Source organism: Dasypus novemcinctus, chromosome 9 (assembly GCF_030445035.2).
Source record: "Dasypus novemcinctus isolate mDasNov1 chromosome 9, mDasNov1.1.hap2, whole genome shotgun sequence".
Classification (NCBI taxonomy): Eukaryota; Metazoa; Chordata; class Mammalia; order Cingulata; family Dasypodidae; genus Dasypus; species Dasypus novemcinctus.
In genome coordinates this window covers 91,558,372-91,583,053 of record NC_080681.1, presented here as the reverse complement: position 1 = coordinate 91,583,053, position 24,682 = coordinate 91,558,372, and the positions used below count along the sequence as shown (strand labels likewise).

Below are 24,682 nucleotides of genomic sequence, written 5' to 3'. Positions count from 1 at the left end.
AGCAGCTCCGGGCTCCAGAATGCAGGGGGAGGCTCAGGGGCTGGCAAGGGCCAAGGGCCCGCCCACATCGGCAGCCTGAGCTGGGGCTGGGTCCCCAGTACAGCTTGTGCCCAGCCCCCTGGGGGTGGAGGGTGGGGCCATGGGCCAGGTGGGTATCCCTGCCTCTGCCTCCACCCCACAGGGAGAGGAGAGGGAGGGCCTGGGGAGGAGTGACCCTGCTTGCCTCCAGGGTCTTTCCACCCAGGGAAAACCCTTCAAGAACCTGATTCAAATGCCCTAAAATCCTCTAAATCCCTACCCCAAGCACCAGCCACCAACCTAATGTGGTGGACTCTACTCTTACATGGCTGGTCTGGCCCTTGAAGTTTTCTGTCCTCTGACATACAGAAAGGAAATGGGATTCCAGTTTGCAGCAGGTAAGACTAGAGTAAGACACCAGGGAGAACTTTTTGGCAAGAGATCTGAGGCCAGATGTGTATAGACTGGGCTGGGGAGGGGATTGGGGAGAAGACAGGGTCCTGGTACCGGCAGGCATGTGTATCAGGAATAGAGGGGCCAAACCAGGGGTTTGTGCTGTGGGGTCTGCTCAAGGTCTGGGGGGTGCGGGGGATAGGGAGAATGGCAGAAGAGGACCCCATGCAAGGCTGGGCCAGAGGTGGCTGCCAGCCAGCAAGGAGCCTGGCAGGGAGGCGGGGAGACAGCACCAACCTTCTCAGATCCGCCTGAAGGCGGATTGCTCAGACCCGTTAATCCCCTTGCGGATGGTTTAGTGGCTCCTGCTGGGACCAGGGGCACCATGGCCCCAGCCGGCCCCAGCCCCCAGCGTCAAAACAGCCTGATGAGGAGCAGCAGCCTCTGCACATTCCTGGGGTCCAGGCTGCTCCCTCTGAGTGTCCCCACCTCCCCCTTCTCTCTCCTTCCCCAGCTCAGTCCCCGGGAACAGGGGAATGTTTAACTCTCCTCGATCTCATTAGCAATCCTCTCACGTTCAGCCCGTGGGCTCCTGGCGTGGGCGCAGCAGGAATGTCACAACCCTGCTCCCACTCCTGCCAGCCCCCTGGACCGCCCCAGCCATCCTCAGTGGCCCACCCGCCCGCGGCTCCTGGATGGCACTGGGGGAAGACAGGGTCCTGCTGGGAGCACGGCCAGCTTTCTCCACCCCCCAGCCCCCCCGGGCCCCCTCTGCAGGGACAAGACCCCAGCCTGCTCCCTTGCATTCTTCACGTGGCTATGCAAACGAGAGAGAGTGCCAGGCACTGCGCAGACAATGGCAGCCCTGTGTGTCGCCCAAGGCGTGGGCCCGTGGTATGGCCTGCAGCTCCAGCCGGCCTCCTGAGGGGTGCAGGCTGGGCCCTGTTTGGCCTGGAGTTCCCAGGTCCACACATTGGGACTCTGAGGTCCCTCAGTTCTGGGAAGGCCAGAGTCACATAGATTTGTGTACACAGAGACCTTTTCCTGGGATGGCCTGAAGGTCCCAAAAAACAAATGGGGTCTAGACAGTTGTGGGTAAGTCAGTCCTGGGTTCAAATCCTTCTTCTGCCACAGACAATGGCAATGCAATATGATCAAGGGGAGCAGAGGACTCTGTGGGAGCTGACTGGGGAGAAGAGACAGGAATACATGAAACTGCTGTGGGTCGGGTGCTTCTGTGCATTAATCATCTAATCCTCAAGGCAGTCCTTCAAGGTGTGCAGACCTCTTTCCAGGTAAGGAAAAGGAGGCCAAGCAAGGGAACTTATCCCAAACTAGGAAGTGGCAGGGGAGGATTTCCCATGCAGACCCTTGAGGCTCTAGGTTTTCTCTGTACCACACCTGCTGCCTAGTCCAGATTTTGAGGTGGTGGGGCCGGTATAAGGTACTTCCTAAACATGCCACCGGGACTGACTAGGCAGCCTCCAGTTTCCCGCCTCTAAATGGGGCATCTTCTTCTTGGGGTTGTGATATCTGTTAAGCTAATCATCATCTGTGGAAGGACAGGTTGCCCCTACTTGGCTATTTCCCAAAGGGCCGAGGCCCCTCTCCCCAAGCTGGGGCCCTAGCCCCTTCCCCACCTTCTGTAGGGCTCTCTGTAAAGAAGATCCAGGGGTCATTCCGGGTCTTAGGGAGGACCTGGGTCTGGTCTCCGAGCTCTGGAGTCTCGGAGCCACACAGAAATGGAATTCCAGAGCCACACAGGCCCTTAGAGGCCACGGCCTGCAACCCCTTCCACTGACAGAAGCAGCTGAGCGCCGAGGCAGGGAGTGAGCTGCTTAGGGTCATGCAGCACCTGCAGAGCCGAGGTCTTGCGGCTCTGAGGCCTTAGGACATCACCCGGATGCCTGCAGAGCTCCTACTCCTGGCCATCCCCAGTGTCCCCCCCTCTCACTGGAACCTAGAGCTGCTCTGTGATCTGAACAGTGCTCACATCTTCCTCTGAAGAGCTTCTCTTTATCCCATCTCTGTTTTGAGGTTGTTCTGCCCAAATATCCCTCCTTCTCTGAGGGCCTTCCCTACCAGTGTTCCAAAGCCTTTTGGAATTCAGCTCCTGCCCCAGGAGTGCCACTTCTCCATCCAGAGTACCTAATAACTCCGGTGACCCCTCCCAACACCCCCCACACCAGCCTCCACCCCCCATCCCAGTGACTCCCAGGCATGCGAGGAGAGCAGGAAGGCTCAGGGTCCCACTTGGGCTTCCATTAACAGCTAACTGTAAACTGCCCTGGAATGCCACACTTCACTATTCAAAAGTGCTTCCGCATGCATGACCAGGAGCCTAGGGTTCTAGTTTTAGCTGACACTGAAAAGCTGTGTGACATGGGCAAGTCCCTTAGCCTCGCTGGGCATGGTTCTTCAGCTGTAAAATAGCAATACAGCCAGCACCCTAGTCCCTTCCCCTGTGCTGAGCGAGTGAAGCACCCTGATCTGGAATCCAGAATGCTCCTTGAGTATCTCCACTCACTGAGCTTACTGCATTGTTCGCCTCTCTCCAAGGACTGAGCACCCTGAGGCCTCCCTAACAGCCTCCTTTCTGTATCCCGTTGCCTGACCCAGGGCGGGGGATGCCGCTGCCGCTCACAAGGAAGTCTGGTGGAGCTTTCCTCCTCCCCAAACAACCCTGAGCACACAGCCCTCCTCCTCGCCTTTGCTGAGAACTCTGCCAGTTTCCTGGGCTACTGGAGACCAATGCCTTCCCCTTGTAATCTTTCCCACCAAGCTGCCTCTCACACCCCCTAACGCTCCCATGGGCTGTTCCTTCATCTCAAACTCCCTCTTATTGCAGAAACGCGGATGGAGCAGTCACTGTCCCAATCAGCCCCGCCCTGGAGGCCCTCCTGCTTCCAGGACAACTCCCTCCACCCTAGTTATATACACTTACTCTGGTCTGGCTGCCTTTGGAAACTTGGCTTTTCATGAGCTCAACTGAGACAGATGGATCTCTCTTATGCAGTTAGATACTTTGATGAGGGAACTTCTGGAAAACCACAATCAGGCTCAAATAGTTTTCTGTAATGTTGGGTAGCTACCGCGTGCTTTAGAGCATTCCCCTGTTAAGAACCTCGAAATCCCAGGAGGTAAGGATGGTTTTCCCATTTTACTGGTGAGGAACCATGCTCAGAGGTTAAGTAACTTGCTGAAGGTCACATCAAGTGGTGTGACTCCAAGTGGTGGATGTGGGCGCCTCACCCAGCCCAGCATGTGGGTAAAGCTCACACTCTTTCCATTAAACTGTGCAGCTCCCTCTCTACATGGCGAAGGAGTCACCCAAACTGGGCCTGGTAGATCAATAATGATAAAAGGAATATAACCATCTTTTCTAGAACATTCCTATTAGCATACTAACATTCCTGTTAGCATACCACCTCCCGGCTTAAAAACCAATCCTCCTTGCCTGTGCATCTCCTTCCAGCTTTTTTCTGCTCCCCTTTAGACCCACAATCCTGAAGAGGGGTCTGTATCCACCCCTTATTCTCCTCCCAGTCTCACTTGAACACACTCTAGCCTATCTTTTGTCCACACCACCTCACCACAACATCTCCTGCCAAAGTTCCTGGTGATCTCCAGGTTGCAAAATCCAAAGGCTGATTCTCAGTCCTCATTTTGCCCAACGTCTCAGGAGCAATTGGCCCAATTGTTCACTCTCTCCTTCTTGGAACACTCGCACAGGCCTCTGAGACGCACTCCCTCCGTCCCCTACCCGCCCCTGCCCAGGGGTAGGTCGGGTTCCTCTGGACCCTCCAATCACTTCCAGCCAGGCTCAGTCTTCTGACTCCTCCTCCATCTATGTGGATTTCCAGTCTCCTGGCTTCCAAAACTGTCTAGACGCTGATGACTCCCAAGGTGACATCTACTTTGACCTCTCCAGATTCATAAATCTACCTATTTGATATGTAGATTAAACATTTAGGGCTAATTTAATGTCTAACAGGCTAATCAACTCAAACTTAACATGTTTAAAACCAAACTCTTGGTTTCCACACCCCACCAACCCCCTCCCTACCATCCCCTGCGGAAGTCTTCCCCATCTTAGGAAATGGCAACTGATTTCCCAGCTGTTTAGATTGGAATCCTTGATGCTTCTTTTTCTCACACTCCACATCCAATCCATCAGCAACTCCTGCTGGTTCTGCTTTAAAATCAGATGCAGACTCCGACCTTTCTCACTACCTTGACTGCCCACACCCCCACCCAACCACCTTCGACTCTGTCCTGGAGTGCGGCAGCAGCCACCTCACTGATCTCCTGGTCTCTCTTCTTGGCCCCCTCACCCCGCATGGTCTATTCTCCATGGACGTTGTTCAGTGAGGCTTTCGGGATGTCAGTCAGGTGCCGTCGCTGCTCTGGGCAGAACCCTCCGAGAGCTCCGTCTCATGCAGAGTAAAAGCCCAAGTCCTCACAGCAGCTGGTGCCTGCAAGGCCTCCACCCCGTCCACTGCTCTTCTGGCCTGGGCGCCACCACGGAGGCCTCGAGGCTGTCCCTCCACCACAGACTCTAACCTGCTTATTTTTGGCCTTGGAGGCTCTTCTCCCGGACACCTGCAGGCGTGCACCCTCACTTTTTCTGGGTCTTTGTGCTAAAGTTGTCTTATTGTAGACTTTACTACATATAGAAAAGCAACCCTTCCTGGCATTCCCAAACTCTCTCATCCTGCACTTTTTGTTAATGGCACTTTTTACTCTCTCTCTCTCACACACACATACACCCCCCTACTTGTTTATCATGTCTCCTCTGAGAAAATATAAGTTCAATGAGGGTGGTGACTTGTTTTGTTCACTACCAAATTTCCAGCACCCTGGCACTTAGCTGATGCTTAATAAATAAACATTGCTTGATTGAGTAAATGAATACCAGCGTTCTGGTTCCTAAGCCCTCTACCCTGAAGCTGCTCAAGCACAGCAGGGGAGATGGGCTGGCACCAGAGGTGTGGCCAGAGGAACTGTGCCTCCAGTTCTGCTCTTTCTCTGCCTTCTAGAGTATATGTCTTCTTAGACACAGAGGCCCTGAAGTATGGGGGCTCTGAGGCCAGACGGCAGAACAGGAAGCAAGTAGCTGACACAGGGGCAACATGCCAGAGCCACTGCTGACCCGCTGGTCCCTGCCAGAAAAGGATTAACCACAGTCCCATTTACCCAGAACTTTACAGTTTATGAAGTGCTGTCACATCCAATATTGCATCTGGGTTACCCAACTGCAAGGATTATGATCCCCATTCTACAGATGACAACCCTGAGGTCCCCGAGGCTAAGTGTGTGGCCTACAGCTGCACAGTAAGGCCTGCTCACACCACACCCTGTTACGCCCTCCAGTCTAGGGTGATTTGTATCAAGTGAGACCTCGGGGCAGAATGGGCATTTTCCCACTCTCCGAGCAAACTACCAAGTTAAAAACACACACACACACAAATCATTTATTCTTTGGTTGTCCACACAAGACACTTAAATACTGCACTGCTGTCCCGCGGCTGCCTGTGTGGTCCCCTACAGGGTGGCTCTGGGCCTGTGTCCTGAGCCTTCAGCCAGGTCTAGAAAGGTGAAGGCCGTCCTGCCATGTCCACTCCAAGAGCAGTAGCACCATGTGGGCAGCTCGCTGTGAGCACAGTCCCCTCTGCTGGGCTGCAAACCTAAGTCACCCACTGATCCGTGGTCCCGAAGGTGGGCCAGTCCTGGCTGCAGGACAGAGTACCTCATGTGGGTCTCATCACCCACCCACATGTGGCCTGGACACGGTCATAGCTCATCCTTGTGCTTCGACTCGCTGCCTGAGAGAGATTCTTCTGCAGGTTTGGGGGGGCCCTGCTGGGCTTCTGGGGGCTGCTCCTGGGGAAGGTCCATCTCTTCTGGGCTAAAGAGCATCTTCACCAGGTCGTCTGCCTGCACCCTGTCCTGCAAGGGCAGACCCAGCTATCAGTGAGGCCCCTAGGCCAGGCATTCTCAGGCTTTCGGGGGCTACTTCCCAGAGACTAGGAAAGGTGGGTCCCAAGGAGGGAACCAAGAACCCAGGATCGCTCCCCACCTCGCCTCCGCCCGCACCCCACCTGGAGCCCTGTTGGCAGGTCAGGAGGAAGGCCTAGGAAGTGGCGACATGCTCAAGGGGATGCAGGGTTGGAGCAAGGAGCCTCTGGACTCCCACACGTCCACCAGGCCCTTCATGTCCAAGCCACTGGCAACGGGATTTGGGGAAGGAAGGAAACAGATCACAGCAGCACCAGGTGCTCTCACCCGCTCACTGTGTCGAGGGTCCAAGGTGAACCACAGGGCGATGGCACAGCGCTGGCCCCTGGTGACAGCCTTCACTCCGTGTGGGTTTTCAGTGCCTGAAGAGAATCCCACGGCCCTTCCACACTGGGGCTCCACCTCCGCCTGGGGACACAAACAAGAGGGGTACACGGGGCAAAGCCCTGAGAAGAGATGAGCTCTTCTGCTTGGCATCCCAAAGACCAGAGCCAAAGAGAAAGGGAAACTGGCCAGAGGAGCGACCGGCACATCTCAAAGCATCCTGGTTTGGGGAGGAGGAGGGCTGGCCACCAGGAAGTCCAATTGGCCAGTCTACCCACTGCACTTGGACATCAATTCCAGAAAACAGGGCTTTCGTCTCCAGGGATTAGGACAAGGGAATACTCACTGTCACGGTCTTGGCATCCAGTTCAGTGAAATAAAAGTTTCCTCCGTCAAAGTCCCCATTTAGGTAAAGGATGGCACTGGGAAAGGTAGAAAGCATCTCACCATGGGCTGTCTTCCTTCCACTCCCCTGACAACGCACAGCTCAGGGCTTTTGTCTTCAGAGCCCTCAATGGAGCATCCTTTTAAACGGTTCAAGAACCTTTTTCAAGTGGCACAAACATAACTCCCTCGCAAGCTTCCCATCCCTTCTTCCACCCGTGCTCCAGAGAACCCACCAAGCCCTTCTCTGGGGCATCCCTGCACCAAGTCTACACCTTTACTACTGTACTTATCATTCAATATGGTATTGATTCCCTCGCGGTCTGTCTCCTAGCCAGTGTGGCACACGGGGGGAGAGCTGGCACCTGTAGTCCCGGAAGGTGTAGGCAGGGGGCTCCTTGATGCACATGAGGGCCTCGGCATTCAGGATGCAGTTGTCCACGTGGACGGGGTGGCTAGTGTCCTTCCTCTCCGCCTGTGCCTCTGGGGCCAAGGTAACGCCATGTTAGTGCTGGGGCAGCTCAGGAGGCATCGCAGCCCTCCTGTTGGCACGAGGGGAGGGTGTGCTTCCCCCAGATGGGCTTGGATCTATGGAAATGTCTACCAAACCAGGGAGGTGGTCTCTGGCTAAGCCATAAGCCTAAAGGCTAGGAAAGGTCTGAAGACTTCTTGGGATGGTTCCTGGCAAGAGCAAGCAGCACTGTGAGGCTCTAACCAAGGGCAGAGCCTAGGCTGAGTGGCACAGTCCTACTTTTCTTGCTAGAATTTACAAAACAGGAAGGCCCAAGGAGGTGAAAATAAGGAGGCAGGGTGCAGAATGGAGTGAGTCAGTCCACCAGTAGGAGGCAAAGAGAGGATGGCAGAGAGGGAACAGAGACTCACTGGGCAGCACTGGTAAGGAGTTAACTTCAGTAGGGGGCTGGTTGACGGGCTTCTGGGATCAGGAAGAAGGTCATGAATGGGAACAGGCAGGATGTACTGAGAAATCCAGGCAGACCACAATCACAAAACTGAGCGCCTCTTTTCCCCAATGCAAACCTGCATTGCCTCTGCTGGCCAGCGGCACCACTGTCGTCCTGTTCTCTCGAGCCATGGTGGATGCCCCCTTATCTGTCCCCAGTAGTCCAGCCACTCACCAAGCCCTGTCCACGCCACCTTCCATATCTCCCACATCTTCCCTTCTCTTTCCCCCAGGTCATTGCTAGCTGGCCCTTCCTGCTCATTTGATCCACGCTTTCTAAGCTCTCTACAGCAGGAAAGTAACCTTTCAAAAACTAAGGCCTCATCAAGTCTTACACTTCTTGACAACTCTTCCTGGCTTCCCTCTGCCTATGCCAGTCTTTCACAACCTGGGACATGTGACAGCCCAGTGTCCGGCACATCCCTCTGGGGTGCCCAGATTTTGAGAGAAGCATTCTAAGGGACAGGAATCCCTCTGATCTCTGCCATCTATCAATGCTGGGGGCCCTCAGGGCTCTGGGACACCCCATCTGGCCATGGATCCCGTGGAACTCCAAGAGCACTGGCCGTACCGCACCCCTTTTCAGGAAGCCAAAAGGGAATGAGAGAAAGGGAGGGCCATAGAGGAATAACTTCAGATTTGCTCTGCCTTGTAAAATAAGCAGATCTCTCACTAATTCTGGTATTTAACATTAGCAGCAGAGAACTTGCAACACAGCTCATAACTTATCTAAAGAGATCAGTATTTTCGATACCATGGTTGAGAACCACTGGCCTACAAGAAAAAGGATAAACTTTTTAATGTAGTTCTCCATAATTTGGCTTCTGAGGATCTTGCCAACCTTATCTTCCACTCCTCCCCCTTTAATCTTACTCCCAAGAAATGGCAACCTCCTTAGAGCTCCCCCAACGACCACATGGTTCAATGCCTCCATGCCTTTGTACGTACTGTTCTTGTTGGCTTGATTGTCCTCCATCACCCTAATGGGTATTCCTCAAACTCCTATTCATACTGCCAAACTTCCATCACCTCCTCTTGGAAGATTTCCTGATTCCCCAGGGAGACTATAACTTCCTTTGCACTACTAATGCACTTCCATGGGGTTGCCAGTTATTTTTCATTTACGTTTGGCTCCCCAACTGGGATGAAAGGGGCCATACCCAGTCTTGTCTACATCTGTGGCATCTAGCACAGTGCCCAGTGCACAGCATGTGCTTGGCTGGGGCTGAAGGGGTGAAAGTGGCCCACCTTCGATTGCAGTGCGGCATACGAGGTGGGAGTAGGAGAAGTAGAGGGGTGTGTCCAGACGGAAGTAGGACTCCATGACGCGCCGCATCTTCTCGGTCACATTGTAGTACAGGTGGGCACTCTGCAGAGGAACTTTCCCTTCCTGTCCCAGCTGCCAAGGAGACCAGTGGTCAGTAGAGCCCTCCGAGGCACCCCAGGCCCCACTGCTCGTCCTCCCACTGAGCGTGTAGTCTCTCTGCTTCCCACACACAACACCCCTACCATATTACTCCTTTCCGTCTCCTTCATACTTATTGTATTTTTTTTGTTTTCTTTTTTTCTAGCTAATTTTTAAAAAATTATTACTATTTTTCTTCATACTTTTTTTTTCATGAATAATTTGTGCAGTCTGCTCAAAATTATAACCCTCTGAAATCAGCCCATTCTCCAGAAATCACTCTCATAACTTTGGCTATCAATCTTGTCTCACTCCAACTCTTTTTATTACACCCGGTCTAACAGCCATGATTCAAAAGTTAAACTCACTCAACATAATTTATCCACTTTCCATGGTACTGGAATGCCAACAGGCAGATATACATTTCACCTCTTCTGCCACCATCTAAACCCTCCCTAAAGCTTGAGCTTCATTTCCCACCCTACCCCCCACCCTGGGGGAAGGCAGATTTCCCCCTGCACCACATTCTAGGATGCCCAGTGTTGATCCTACCTTGAGGGCTTTGAAGACAGTGACGCCATAGAACTTTTCGTTGGGCGTATGAGGGGACGTATGGCCCCGGTAGCCATCTCCTGCAGTGGCTGCTGCCTATAAGGCCCCCAAACAAGGTGAAGTTAGTCAGGGCAGCTGAGGGCCCAATAAGGGGTGGAAAAGTGCTGGCAGCAGAGGACAGGCAAATGCTCAACACCCAAGAGGCACTTAGTGGGGGAAGGTGCACCTCAGGTGGACCTGAGGGGAAAAGGAACAGCTGCTGGGTTTCCCTTACGTTGGTCAGTCTCTGCAGCTCCCGACACTCATCTTCAGAGATTACGCCATCCATCACCACCCGCTGGGAGCCATTCAAGAGTTTGGAGTTCATGGTGAGACTGATTCCTTCATAGAGCAGAGGGCCACCTGCAAAGCAATGACAAGACCAGGCCAAATGAGGCAGCAGCTCTGTCCAGAGGCTATCCTGGGATAATGCCTCCCCGTAAGGAATAGAAATTCCACTTGTTTCCTGATCACCAGAGAAATCTCTTGCTCAGTCACTCCCAAAGGTAGGGTGGTCCAGAGGAAAGCACTTGGAGCCAAAAGACAGGAGATTCAGGTCCTAGTCCTAACTCCGCTGCCAACTAGCTGCTGATTCTTGGGCCTTCATACTGAGGAGGAAACATGAGCTCCAAAAAAGAAAAGAAATGGTTTGATGCTTGCATGTGGTTAAAAGGGGGAAATTTGCTAGAACAAAATTCTAAAAAAACCCCAGAAAACTAAAACCATAGAACTGAACAACATAAAACAGTGAACCCTAACGTAAACTATGGACTACAGCTATAAGTACATTATAATAATATTCTTTCATCAGTTGTAAAAAAAGTGTCACACTAATGCAAGATGCTAAAAATGGGGGCGGATATACAGGAACTCTGTATTTTGTGCATGATCTTTCTGTAAATCTACAACTTCTCTAAAAAAAGGAGGGGGGCGAGGAAAGAAAGTATATTACAGGATTAGAGGTTACCAGGGGCTGCGGGAGGGGAAATGGGTAGTGTTTTGCTTAACAGGTAAAGAGTTCTGTTTTGTGTCATTAAAAAGTTTTGGTAATGGATGGTTTGATGTTAGCACAACATTGTAAATGTACTTAATGCCACTGAGTGGTACAGCTTAATGTCAAATTACCACAGTGAAAAATTGTGTATAGCTATTTAAAAAGAGAATAAAACACTTTAAAATCTTAGCACACTAGTATTTAGCACACAGTAAATGCTCCAAAAAATGTTGCTATAATTATAGCAGCAACAGCATTTATTTAAAATGAGGCTCATACTATGCCCAATCTACTTCCCATGTAGTTATGAGAATCAAGAGAAATAATGGCATGAAAACTCTCTGAAAACAAGGAAATGTTGGGCAAATTCTTTTCACACGCTAATCTTATTAAATTAGCCACTGTTAATTTAAGCAACCGTGGGGCACAGACCCATATTTCTCTCTTATACTTCTCAAGGTGTCTCTCTGTGCTGGGCATATAAGAGAGACTCAGTTCAACTCCAAATATCTACGGGAGCCTTAGTATGTCTAAAGCACTGTGCTAGACAATGCAAGGAATTAATATTTCAAGATAGCACTGGTTCTCCAACAATTACATACATAACCAGCACAGTGCAGACCATTAAGTGCCCCAAGAAAGTACAAAGTACCTTAGACGTTCAAAAGAAAAAGGTAAGGGATCCCACTCAACTGGGAGATTAAGAGAGACTTTGTGGGATATATCTGAGATGTCTTCAATGGGAAGTGAATTAGGAGAAACAAGAATGAAGAAAAGAGTTGTGAGCAGAAAGCAGGGTCAAGGAACAAGGAGCAGTCCAGTTTGGGTGAAGAACAAGTATGAACAGGCAAAGAGTAGAACCTATGGTTAAAGGGGTAGGTGGGGAGGATGGGGTCAGAGTCCTTGTTTTTTGGAAAGGTCTAGTAACCAGGTGTGGGAAGGGGCAAGGGCAGATTGGATGAATACAGGTGGCAATGGAAAAAGAAAAGAGTTGGGTAGAGAGACGTAATTGGGAGGCCTTCCTAATGAAGGCCTTCTTCCAAGCATGAAGGGAAGAGGAGCTAAAGACGACTCAAAGGTTTCAAGTCTTGGTAACAGGACAAATGACGGAAATTGGGAGAAAACAGTTTGGGAGTGGGAAACAGGATGAGTTTTGAACATGTCCTATAAATACTAAATTGAACTAAATTTGTATAGAAATCTTATTTCTTTACCAAAGGCCAATTTGCAGAGCTCTTTCCAGGTGAAAGCGCTGTTGGTGAGCTAGGAAGGCCACAGAGGCAAGTTTCAAACCCAACCCACATACGGCTCTATCCTGAGGCTGGTCCATGCTGAGCCTGTCACTGCTGGGGAAGCTGTCTGGCTAATGGCAGCAGGTCTTGCCCAGTTTCCAAGACAGCCACACCCTGAGCACCCAGTTCTCTCACCTTCCCGAACTAGCACGCTCACATCCACAGACTCCTTGGTCTTCTCTTCCACAAGTGTCTCAATTTCCTTCATCAGATTTCCAATCTCCTGGGAAATGCGCACAGCCGTTTCCCGCTCTGACCTGTGAGCACAGTCACTCTGAGGACTGTATTCCAGGTCCAGCCCTGGGCTCCCTCCCTAACTTCCCAGACTGGACCTGCCCACCCCTTCCTGGAGTTGACATCTGCCTGTGCTCAGGAAACCCTCAAGTGCTTCATCAGACCATCATGCAGTTTCTTCAAGGCCCTCACTTCTGTTTCTCTTGCAGTCTCTTGGGAATCACATCCTCTGGAGTCCATGAATCCTAAAAGTAAGTCGGGGGAAAATTTAACAATATAAGGTGATCTCCTTAATCTTCCAGGTCTTGATGCATAAAATAGGGCCTATAGGAGAAATCTACCTTTATTGCATTGTCTCCTTCTGGGAGATAAAGAAGGAGCTCTCTAAACCTAAGTCACTTCCAGCTGCCCAGAAACCCCCTTTTATATTTCTCTCTGTCTCTCAACCATGGGTTCCATAGATCCCAAGTTAGCTTAACCCCCAAAGAGTTTTCTCCCCAGAGTTATACAGAGTGCCACTCACCCCCCTCCTTACCCCTCTCTTGCTCTCTGTTCCCACCCCCACCCCCCAGCCCCTACACTGGCTCACCGGATCAACAAAAGGAATTCCAAAAACGTCATAAGCGAAGAAAAGCAGTTCTTTCTCCAGCAGGCTTCGCTGTCGGTACTCCTGGGCACGCTGAAGAAACCAAGTGGAAGGACCCTCCTAGAACTCAGCCCTGTCCTTTAACCCTCAGCCCTTCCCCAGCATGCTAGGCTCTTGCTCCCTGGGGGACCTGAGCTTGCCGCTCCCTCTATCACTGTTATGCCTGGTTCCTGGTTTGGGACAAATGTTTCACTTCTGTGCTCAAGGGCTCCTCTGGCTCTTTCCCAGGATGAGCAGTACTTTTGAGGGTACATAACCAGGACTCCCTTGAAGGGAAACCCCACTCCCACCTCCACCCCCAGGTCAATCTCCAGTACTCAGGAAGGAGGGACCTAGGTGTTAGGCAACTCACATGCTAGCCATTCAATCTTTACATCTACCTTTAGAGGTTGCTGCTATCCTAGTTTCACACATGAAGACATGGAGCTGTGGGGGTGGGGGTGGGGATGGGGATGCAACCTGCTTCAGGCAACACTACAGGAAATGGTAGAGCAAGGACCTAGATTCAAACCCAGATCTTTCCAATTCTAAAGCCCATGTGCTTTCTGCTTCATCTCCTGCCTCCCGTCAGACTCTGATGGCACCGCATCCTCTGTGGGGCAGGCAGCTGCAGTTAGGGTGGCTGGGTCTGGCCCTTCCCACGTGTGCTTGCTAGTAGGGCTTACCCAGGGCAGGGAAACTGAGTAGCTTCTAGGTCACCTCTTTCCCTAGGTGCCATGCCCATCAGGTGCTTTCACAATGTACCCTGCTAGGCTCCAAGCAGCAAAAGAGGGAAGGAAGAAAAAAGAAGACATAGTCAGTTGAAATAAAAGATGAGGGCAGTTCAAGGAGGAAAATATTAAAGGAGTCAATAAGTTCCTTATCATCTACTATATTTATCCCAAAGGAAGATGGCAACTTCCTCCTAAGTAATTTAATTACTGGCTCCCTTCACCAAGTGTTAGACACCAAGCTAGGCTGTTATCTCATTTAATCCTCTTGACAACTCTATGAAGTTGCTAGGAAGCAAATTCCACTTATTGTAATTTATTCATTTGATAAGTATTTGAGTATCAACTATGTGTCGGGGGTGGTGCCAGGGACAAAGTAGGGAAACAAAGAGATTCTGGTTACCACTGGCCAAACACAGCCATTGGGAAAGTTACTTTATCTCTCTGAGCCAAACTGTCATCTCCAACATGGGGAGAACACTGATGCCTTGAAGGCGGCTGTGATGATTAAGGTGATGATGGATATAAGCCACCTAGCACAGTGCCTGGCCTGGGACAATTACAAAGTGAATGTGAGTTACCTTTTTTCCAGAAAGGGAGTTCTGGTTAAAAATGGTAGATCGACAACATGGGCTTATATTCACTCTCTCCCCTAAACTCACAAATGTGACCACAGAGAGAAAAAAAACATGTATTAACCAACCAAGACACAGAGATGGGGAGCAGTAGCATCTTAAATCCAGGCAGTCACTATCTAGTGGCCCATCAGGAAAACTACAAGAAAGGAGCCCCCCCCCCCCTGAGTATTCTATTAGAGATGCTCAGAATTCCAGAGCAAGAAAGGAAGGTTCTTTGTCCTCAGAGCAGGATATGACCCCACCTCACCAGGTTGTTATGAGAATGAAATGAGATAAAGGCTATGAATGAATTTTGTAAACTATGAAACGTAAAGGATGTTGTTTCTAACAACTTAGTAAGCTCCTCAACAACAAGAATGGGAAGTCTTACTGCCAACATCAACTACCTGTTTCTCCCAATGAACAGAGGGAACAGTAACCACCCTGGGGTGGGACACAGACAGGGCAGAAGGCCATCCTGCCTCACCTCTGTGTTCCTGCACTAGGTGGACAGCACCATCCATGCCGTCTCCCAAGCTGGGGACTTGGCACCTAGTTGGATATGGAGAGGAAGAAGAGTGGAACACCTCCGCATTCTGCTACCTCTACCTCCCACCTCTACCTAATCAGTACCCACCTTCAGTGCTGCCGCCTGCGCAGGCCTCGGCAGCTCTCCTCCACGCCACCCCAGTGGTCTCTAACTCATCTCTGGCCTCTAGCGCCTTCCTGTTCTGAGCCAACCACCATTCTACCTTGTCGTGCCACTGCTTATGGGGCATTTTTGGCACTTGGAGTTGTCCTGAATGATACTGCAGGGACAGATGCAGAACATTATATATCCTGCCATAACCCACTGGACGGACTGGGGAAGAGTGTGAACTGTGGTCCATGTGGTGTGGCAGTGCTCCAGGGTGCATTCACCAAATGCAATGCATGTGCCTTACTCATGAAAGGGGATGTTGAGGTGGGAGGAACGTGGGGGTGGGGTGGGGAGTGGGGTATATGGGAACCTCTTATGTTTTTTAATGTAATGTTTTGTGATCTATTTATCTTTTTTTTAAAAAAGACAATAAAATAAATAAAAAATCCTTTGAAGGCTCACCAGTGCCCACCCTATGGAAAAGAGTTCAAAAGCCTCCTTAGCTTCACGTTCAAGACCCTTCAAAATCTGGCCCTCTCAGGTCTCATCTCCTGTCACTACTCCATGTCATAGTCCATCTATACAGGAAATTGTCTAGGACTATTTGTACACCCTGCTCTCTGTCTGCAAAACCTGAGTTCCTCATTTCATTCACCCTCGAAGGCTTTAAAGACTGAACTTAAACTCTGCTCTTACAAAGCCTTCCCTGACTTGCCAGTTGCTGACGTCTCCTCCATGCTTCCATTATAACTTGCACAAGCCTCTACAGTTAAATTCACTGCAATATACTATAATTTTGGTTTACATTCCTTTTTTTTTCGACTAGACTGGTGAGTCCAAGGGCAAAATCATATCCTCTTGTCTGTATCACCAGTGCCCTAAAGTATGTGTTAAATGGCATTCAAAAAGACATAAAAATAAGTACATATGTCTAAAACAAATCCACAGAGTATACATAGTCATTTATGGAACAGTTCAAGTCTCCCTCCCCACCCTTGAACCTGGCCCTTAGGGGACCCCTATTAACAGTTTCTTACTAGTCTGTCCAAAAAAATGTTAGAGCTTTTATGTGTATTTAAAGAAAACAAAACTAGGACATAAGGTAATTACAGTTCTGTATCTTGTGTCTTTCTCTTCCTTTACCTAAAATTATGGAAACCTTTTCATACTGGTGCAAAGTAGTATCTCATGCAAGATAACAGATGTCTGGTATGTTACTGAATGAATGTACCATAATTTATTTAACCAGTCCCCAAGTTGATGGCATTTAACTTGTTCCCATTTTTTTTTAATCCTTTTAAAAAGAATGTGCCAATGAATATCCTTGTACAGTTACCTTTGCATCCTTGGACAAGAATGTCTGTGCAATTAATCTCTGGCAATGGAATTGCTGGGTTAAACAAAAGGTCCAATTTGCAGTCCCACCCACGAACACAAATGTGCCTGTTTTCTTACCACTGACCTTTGTACAATATATGTTAAATAACCAAATGAATGGCCTCTAGAGTAATGGTAGCTATTTACCATTTCCTCTCTGACAAAATGAAAATCTAGACCACAGTTATAGCTATGTTTATACAGAATATAGAATGGATTTGGGAGAGGTCAGGAGGACACAGGTGAAAGCAAGGCTCACGGCAACTAGCCACTCCCCATTCAGGAGGTTGGAGATGAGGAAACTTGCCAGCTGTACTTGTGTACTGTCAGGAAGACCAGACCTCCATGATACTACACATCCATCCCAACACTTTCTGCACATCTAAACAATGCCTGTTGGTTTACAGGGTACATTTACAATCTCTCTCTCATTAGACCCTTGCACTAATCCTGTGTTGAAGAACAGTGCAAAAAGCATTATCCCATTTTATAGAAGGGAAAACTGAGACTCAGAGAGGTGATGCAGGGTGTGTAAGCCTATACCATCAGTAAGTGCAGGAGTCCAGGCTAATGATTTCAAATCCACCTCATTGTTCTGGTCTCACGAAGCAGAGTGTCTAGGGTTTGTGCAAAGCACACAAACATATATGAAGGTTCATGGTATCAAATTTCATTAAGTTAAAAACAGAAGAGTTTCTGTGTTTTTAATTACAAAAATAATACTCATTCACTGCAGGAAATTTAGAAAATGTGAGCAAAATACAAAAATCACTTGTAATCCCACCACCTAGAAATAATCACTGGTGCATTTCATTCTAGCCTTTGTATGATAAGGACTTTTTCCTTGTTTTGGAGATGGGAATACTGCTGAAAGAGGAAGAAAAAGAAACAAATGGCAGAAAGAAGAAGGGATGAGGAAAAAAAGGAGACAGAAAACAGGTTAGTGAGGGGGAAAAAAACTAGCATGAAGTAAAAATGATAGCTCTTGGCCATATGGTACCAACTGCCAAAGTAGGGGGTACCAAGGGGGGGAAAGAGCGTGCCAGCTTTGCAGTGCTGCCTCCCTTTGTCAACTTGGAGAACAGATTTCTGGGCCCAAATAATGCTGATTAAGGCTCCCGTGTGCATTCCTCACACTTACTCTCCAGGGATGCTGTTTCAGTGCACTCACATTCAGCCCCCAACCTGCCCAAACACCACTGGCTCCACCTCTTCTACCCCACTCTTCTGCCCCCTGGTCTGAGCCCAGCTGGCAACTGCACCAACTAATTCAAGTCTCTCACCTCACGGGGACCAATGGACTTGGCTGGTTCTTCTCCAAGCACAGCTGTATAATAGGCCAGATTCTGGTTCATCACCTCATCATTGGGGAAGAAGAGGAGATAGGTCTTGGCACATTCAATAGCCTGTGTGTAATTCCCAACTGCAAAGAGAAAGAAAAAGCCAAAGAAGAAGGGTCTAATTTTTATTCAGTCTCTGCAAAGTTTGAAGGCCATGATGACATACCAAGGCAGCACCTATTACATAACATGACTCCTTGATTTTGGTGAGAGAAGTTCTAGAATACATATAAAACATATTTTAAGCTGTTCAGTGACATCAGGGCTGCCTAATATTGAAACAAAAGAGAATTAGAATCCTGTGTGCCCAAATCTTCAAAAATTCACCAATAACGCAAACACCTCTCAATATCTTAGCCTCAACATTCCCAATCGCCAGACCAATTTGAAGACTACTACCTTGTCTCCTGACCATTTACCTGTAGATTTTCAGGAGAGGAGATTATAGTAGTGGAGTGCCTTTTTGGCACACCAGATCTTGTTTTCAAGTGTTTTCCTCATCTCAACTATAAATATGCTTTTAAATATGCTGTAATGTTTAGCATATAGTAGGAACTCAGTAAAGACCTGCTGATTCTTTACTTTTCTGGATAATGATAGGTCCCCTGAGTGCATCAGTGCTATACTAGGGAGAAGGGTTTGGAACCATCCTGTGAGCTGGTTTAAATGGTACTACACCCTTACCTTTGCTACTACTTTTCATTCAAATGCAAGATTATAAATGCTAGGAGGGGTTAGAGAGAGACAAAGAGAGGTCCTAGAGTTTCCCTCCCCCTAGCGCATCATGAAGTACCCAGGGACCATCTGGCTTGGTCTCTCCCATAGCCAGAGAAGGAAATCAAACCTGTTGAAGAAGCCATACCCTGCCTCCTTTGCTCTTTTGTTTTTGAGGTACTAGCCTGGGGAGTGAACCCCAGACCTCTTATGTGGCAAGCTGGCGCTCAACTGCTTGAGCTACAACAGGCCCTTTGAGTTGATTTTTCATCTGTTGTTTGTTTTTAGGAGGTACCAGAGAACCAACCTGGACACCTGTGTGGGAAGCAGGCACTCAACCACTTGAGCTACATCTGCAAATCTGCCTCCTTTGCTTTTTAGCTTTTTAGTTAAAGGCAGGAGAGAGAGAAGAAAGTAGGCCTTACTGTTATAGTAGGCAAACTGCAGGTAATTATAATGGGACGGGAGGAAGTCTTCAAAGGGCTTCTCTCTACTGGGGTGGGAAGCAAGCTCGGTGACGCAGTTCTGCTTACAGCTGAGGACCTGGATGTAATGATCTGAAAGGAACCAGAGAGGGGATAACCATAAGGTCAATCTTCAGGTTTCAAATATTGGTTCAGATGAACAAATTCAAGGGGAAGCGATTTTCTGTCAGATTCCCAGGTTTAAGAAATGCAGGAACGAGGCTGAAGAGAACGCTGCGCCTGTATCACGGCGTTGACCTGGGCGCCCAGGGAGGCTGCGCACCTGTGATGGCCTGGATGAGGTCGGCGTTGTACTCGAGGTAGTTGTAGCCATCGTAGTCATAGGGCCCTTCGCAGAGGGCGCGGCACTCCTCCTCGGCCACGAAGTACTCTTTCAGCGCTGCCTCGAGGTGGGGCACGGCCTCCTGCGGCTGTTCCTCGGAGTAGAGCCGCACTCCCAGGCGAAACTCGTGCTACTGGCAGGAAGGAGACTCAAAAGCAGGCCTAGATGAACTCGCTCTCCCTGCCACAGCCGCCTCCCCGCGCACCACTATGCATGGAAAAGGGCGACCTGGGTGGCTGCTACAGAACAGCAACTGAACTCACTAAACTCTCAACCTAGATGAAAGATGTATTGGAATTCACTGTAGTTTTCTTACACTTTTCTGTAGGGTTAAACATTTTCAAAATACAAAGTTAATCTTGACACTTAAGATTTAGCTCTTAAATGTTAAAATCTGGTCTGTGGCAATGACAGTGATCTTTCTGGTAATAAAGGGGTGACTTGGGCTCCTGCAGCTAAATATAGACTTCAGTTTTGCTATCTGTGGGGCATAGCTCCCATTCTTATGGACAATAACTATTTTCATTTGTCACTAAAAAAAATAGTCTCTCGTTGTATAATGTACTGGACTTATACAATTTACTTTTTTTTTTTTTAAATTAGAGAGGCTGTGGGTTATAATCTACTTTTTAAAAAATTTTTTTATTTTTAGGAGGTTCGGGGTATTGAACTCAGGACCTCATACATGGGAAGAAGGTGCTCAACCACTTAAGCTACATCCACTCCCCTACAATCTACTTTTAAAAGTCATTCTGGGGGATGGGTGTAGCCCAGTGGTTAGGGTCTGCTTCCCATGTATGAGGTCCCAAGTTCAATCCCCAGTACTTTCTAAAAAAAAAGTCATTCTGATATTGTTTCTAATATCCCTATTTCTTTCTTTTCTTTTTTCATTCTTTTTGTCTTTAATAGCCCTATTTCTAACCTATTAAAATGTAAAAGAGGGAAGTGTACTTGGCCCAATGGATTGGGCATCCGCCTACCACATGGGAGGTCCAAGGTTCAAACCCTGGGGCTCCATGACCTGTGTGGAGCTGGCCCATGAGCAATACTGATGCACGCGGTGAGTGCCGTGCCACGCAGGGGTGCCCCCATGTAGGGGAGCCCCACGCGCAAGGAGTGTACCCCATAAGGAGAGCCGCCCAGCGCAAAAGGAAATGCAACCTGCCCAAGAATGCTGCTGCACACACGGAGAGCTGACACAACAAGATAACACAACAAAAAAGAAACAGATTCCCGGTGCCGCTGATAAGGATAGAAGTGGTCACAGAAGAACACACAGCGAATGGACACAGAGAGCATACAACTGGGTGGGGGAAGGGGAGAGAAATAAATAACTAAATCTTAAAAAAAAAATTAAAAAATAAAATGTAAAAGAATATATGCTTTTTATAAAAATGCTATGTCATGTCAAAAAATATATCTTATGGAATACAGACTCTCTGGCTAAACAAGCAGAGTAAGAACTCAGAGGGCTCAAGCAATTGGGCACCCACCTCCCACATAGGAGGTTCCGGGTTTGGTTGTCAGTGCCTCCTAAAAAGAAGACAAGTAGACAGACAAGGAAGCCATCTGGGGGGCAGGGAATAAAAATAAATAAATAAATAAAGCTAATTGTTGGGGGGAAAAAAAGAAGTTCCCATATACCACTCTATTATTAAAAAAAAAAAAAAAGAACTTGGAGGAATGCTGCACCACTCACTGTAGTGAAAAAGTGAGCATCTATCTGACAAAGAAAAATGAATAGTTTAATTAATATGGCATATACAATAAGATAGACTATCTTACGACCATTAAAGTCATGATTTCAAGAAAATTTGAACATGAGAAAGACTCATGAAATGTTAAGTCAAAAAGGATGATGAAAAATATATAAACATTATGATACCAAATTAGCTTAAAAAAAAAAAGATATGGAAGACTTAAAAAAAATAGGCCAAAATATCACTAATAGCTTTCTTAAAGTGGCAGCATTATGAATGATTACTTTCTATATCATACTTAGCCACATTTTTCTAATGTTGTATAATGAACATTTGTTACTTTTGTAATCAGAAAAAAAAACCCTAAAAAATGTCACTTTAAAAAGCAAAGAGGGAGTGGATGTGGTTCAAGTGGTTGAGTGCCTGCTTCCCACACGGGAGGTCCCAGGTTCAGTTCCGGTTCCTCCTGAAAAAACAAAAACAAACAACAAGGAAAACAAACGAAAAAACTAACTCAGGGAAGCCGATGTGGCTCAGTGGTTGAGCAACAGCTTTCCATATACAAGGCTCTGGGTTTTATCCCTGGCCCCTAAAAAACAAAATAATAAAAAAAATAAAAATAAAATAATAAAATAAAATAAAGAAAGAGAGAGAAGGGAATAAAGTTTTTTCACCATATGGGGTTTGGCCTCAAGATCCTTGAAGTCGGCCTCCTTCACTCCTGACATGGTTTGGTAATAGTCTAGGTTCTGACGCATTTCCATGTGCTCAGGATTGCCCACAAAGAAGGTGTGTGCTGCTGCTACAGCTTTTTCCAACTTGTTTATCTAGGAAGAAACACAACACTGTAATCCTCCCATCCAAACTGAAGGTTTGTTGAGGACTCAGTCAAACAGAAGACTTAATAATGGCATCCAAATGTGCAGCTTGCAGTAAACAGGAAATCCCAGGCTTCTACTCAGTGTGCCCTACAGTGCATAATTCCCCATCTCCGTACCTCAATTCCTTTAACTGTAAAATTAGAAACTCTCTCAAGCTGTTCCTTTTATGGATGTATCCTCTTTACCATCTCTCTCAGCAGCACTGCTCTTACCTTTCTCTGCTCCCCACCACCTCCTCAACCCTGTCTGTCTCCCCCCACCAGCTACCATGTTCCCCAGCCCTTCCTAAGTCTCCTAGCCTCAAGGCACCTAACTTCCTACTCTCTCTGGGCAACTGCAAACCTCTCCTAATCGAGTTGCTCTGCCACTACTTTAGCCTCTGTGGGCTTTCCCCACAGACTTAGTGTTCTTAAATCACATTCTGATGATGACTACCTGAAGCCTGCAGAGTTCTCTGCCCAATCTGATCTCACCATCTTTGGGTCTCCTCCTGCTCCACACACACAAACTGACCCTCCAGTTACAAATGCCTTATTTCCCGAATACATCACACTTTGATCCTCCTTTCCTTTCTATCTGGAATAACCATCCTTCCTCTCTCCTTGGCATTATTTAGGGCTGGTTTCAAATGTCACCTCTTGTTTCAAGTGTTTCTCATTTCTCTGAGAAAAATCTGTAGTCTACCTCCTTTGTGCTCACACAGTTTTATGTATATACTCTTTTAATAGCCCTTATAGTAGTGATTCTTAACAGCAAAACAAAACAAAACAAAAAATAAGAAGGCAAGCATTTAAATTTTCTTGTGTGAGAACTGGACTGTAGTACTCACTAAATATTTGTAAAAGAATTTCAGAAAGCACTGTTAAGTGACATAACCAAAGACATAGCCCAATTATTTTGGTTTCAAGTCCAATGTCTCTTCCTAGTTAACTAGGAGAAATGGAAGGGAATTGTGTAAGCAGAATGCTTGTGGAGAGCTGGAAATCTGAGGTTTCCAAGATTCTCCAAGTCACTTTATAGGCGGAATTGCAGGTCTGTTAAAATATGGTTATAATAAATGTGCAAAACAGCTCTTTCTTTTATATGTTTAAAATTCTAGCCAGGCCCTTCCTGTCCCTCCACCCCCACGCCAAGTTATTACCTGTATTCTGTATTAGAATACACCATTTACCAGGTGTATGATCTGGGAGAATTTAACCTCTCTGTGTCTAGGTTTCCTCACCAGTAAAATGGGGTTAATAATAGTATCTACCTCACAGGATTAGCACAAATGAGTTAGTAATCGTAAAGTGCGTACACCAGTGCCTAGAATGTAGAACAGCTTCAGTACTGTTGGCTATCACTGTCAAGACCATCATCACACGAGCGAGGAGAGCGCCAAATCCATGTGTACCCTTGGACTTTGACATTTCTGAAAATTCCCATTTTCTTTGAAAGCCTGACAGGGGAGCCAGAGGGTCCCCCACAGGGAGGGGCCAGGCAGCCCCCGCTGGCTACGTGGCAGTCTGTCGTCAGGAAATGAAAGCTGCTGGACTCAGGCAGAAGGAAAAGACTCAGAAAAACGAACTGGAAGGAAGATATTGTAGAAAGGTCCTAGCTTTCCACTCGAACACTTGGCAATGAAATCAGGATGAACGACCCAAACTTTCCTCTAGGTGTCCTCCTGGAGAACAAAAGGCCGCTTTTCTGGGTCCATGCCTTCACTTCAGGCTGGACTTGGCACATGCCTATGCGAACCCAGGGAGGCAGGTCTCCTGACAAGGTCTCAGCTCTCTGCGTCTGGGAAGAAGTCAGAGGATGATACCCGGGCAAGAGGCCACCTACTCTCTCCGCAGACAATTCCTTGGACCCCCAAGAGACCCCTGGCTCGCCTGCAATACGCTTCTCCCCACAAGGACCCCAGCCGCCCGGTCCCGGGGAGGTCTGCACCTTGAAATAGGCGACCTGCAGGTAGTTGTAGGGACTCCGCTTGTGGAACTCGAACTCCAGCTCCTCGCTGAGCGAGTGGGCGGACGGGGGCCCGAGGCAGCGGCGCAGGCAGGCTGAGCGGCGCAGCAGGCCCCCGAAGAAGCGCAGGTCCTGCAGGGCGGCGGCGCCCGAGGCCTGGCCGGGGCTCGCGGGCGAGTCGGGGTCCAGCTCCCACGGGAGGTCGGCGGCACACTGGGTGCGGCAGCGCAGGCGGAGGGTGCGCAGGGCGGCTCGCGAGCGCAGCGCCCGCTCCATGCTCAGTACCACACCCGCCCAGTCCCCGCGCGCATAGGCCGCGGTCCCCTCGGCGAAGAGCAGATCAGGCGTCGCCATCTCCCATCCTGCCTCGGAGTCGACTTCGGCCCGGGAGGCAGCGGCGACCGCAGCCAGCAAGGCGGTCAGCAGCTCCAACGCGCCTGCCGCCATCGCCTCCGGCAACCTAACGGGACCCCTCGTCATCCGCCAACGAGGCCGGAGTCCCGCCCCCAGTGGAGCACCGCCCCCCGAGCGAGACCCCGCCTTCTGGGCCGGGCAGCGCATGCCCAGTAGGCTTGCACCGCCTTTTTTTTTTGTTTTCGGCCAGCCTAAACCCCGCCCCTCAGCCAGAGCCCTTTGCGTCAGCAGGAACCCCGCCTCCAAGTCCCGGCCGCGCTCCCCAGCGAAGACGC

The 24,682-nt window shown here is 48.8% G+C and overlaps 1 protein-coding gene across 1 annotated transcript; it reads right to left on the bottom strand.

Moving 5' to 3' along the window:
- Nucleotides 1-5,858: 5,858 nt before the first annotated feature.
- On the bottom strand, nucleotides 5,859-24,513 carry P3H1 (prolyl 3-hydroxylase 1). Its single transcript, XM_004477404.4, has 15 exons — nucleotides 23,976-24,513; nucleotides 21,840-21,992; nucleotides 19,406-19,595; nucleotides 19,084-19,215; nucleotides 17,888-18,027; nucleotides 13,204-13,293; nucleotides 12,807-12,859; nucleotides 12,516-12,637; nucleotides 10,330-10,457; nucleotides 10,056-10,151; nucleotides 9,347-9,497; nucleotides 7,503-7,620; nucleotides 7,100-7,175; nucleotides 6,697-6,837; nucleotides 5,859-6,360 (listed from the first exon to the last, which is right to left on the bottom strand). The coding sequence occupies exons 1-15, from the start codon at nucleotides 24,471-24,473 to the stop codon at nucleotides 6,205-6,207; spliced, it is 2,244 nt and encodes a 747-aa protein (XP_004477461.1). The 5' UTR covers nucleotides 24,474-24,513; the 3' UTR covers nucleotides 5,859-6,204.
- Between the last annotated feature and the right edge of the window lie 169 nt (nucleotides 24,514-24,682).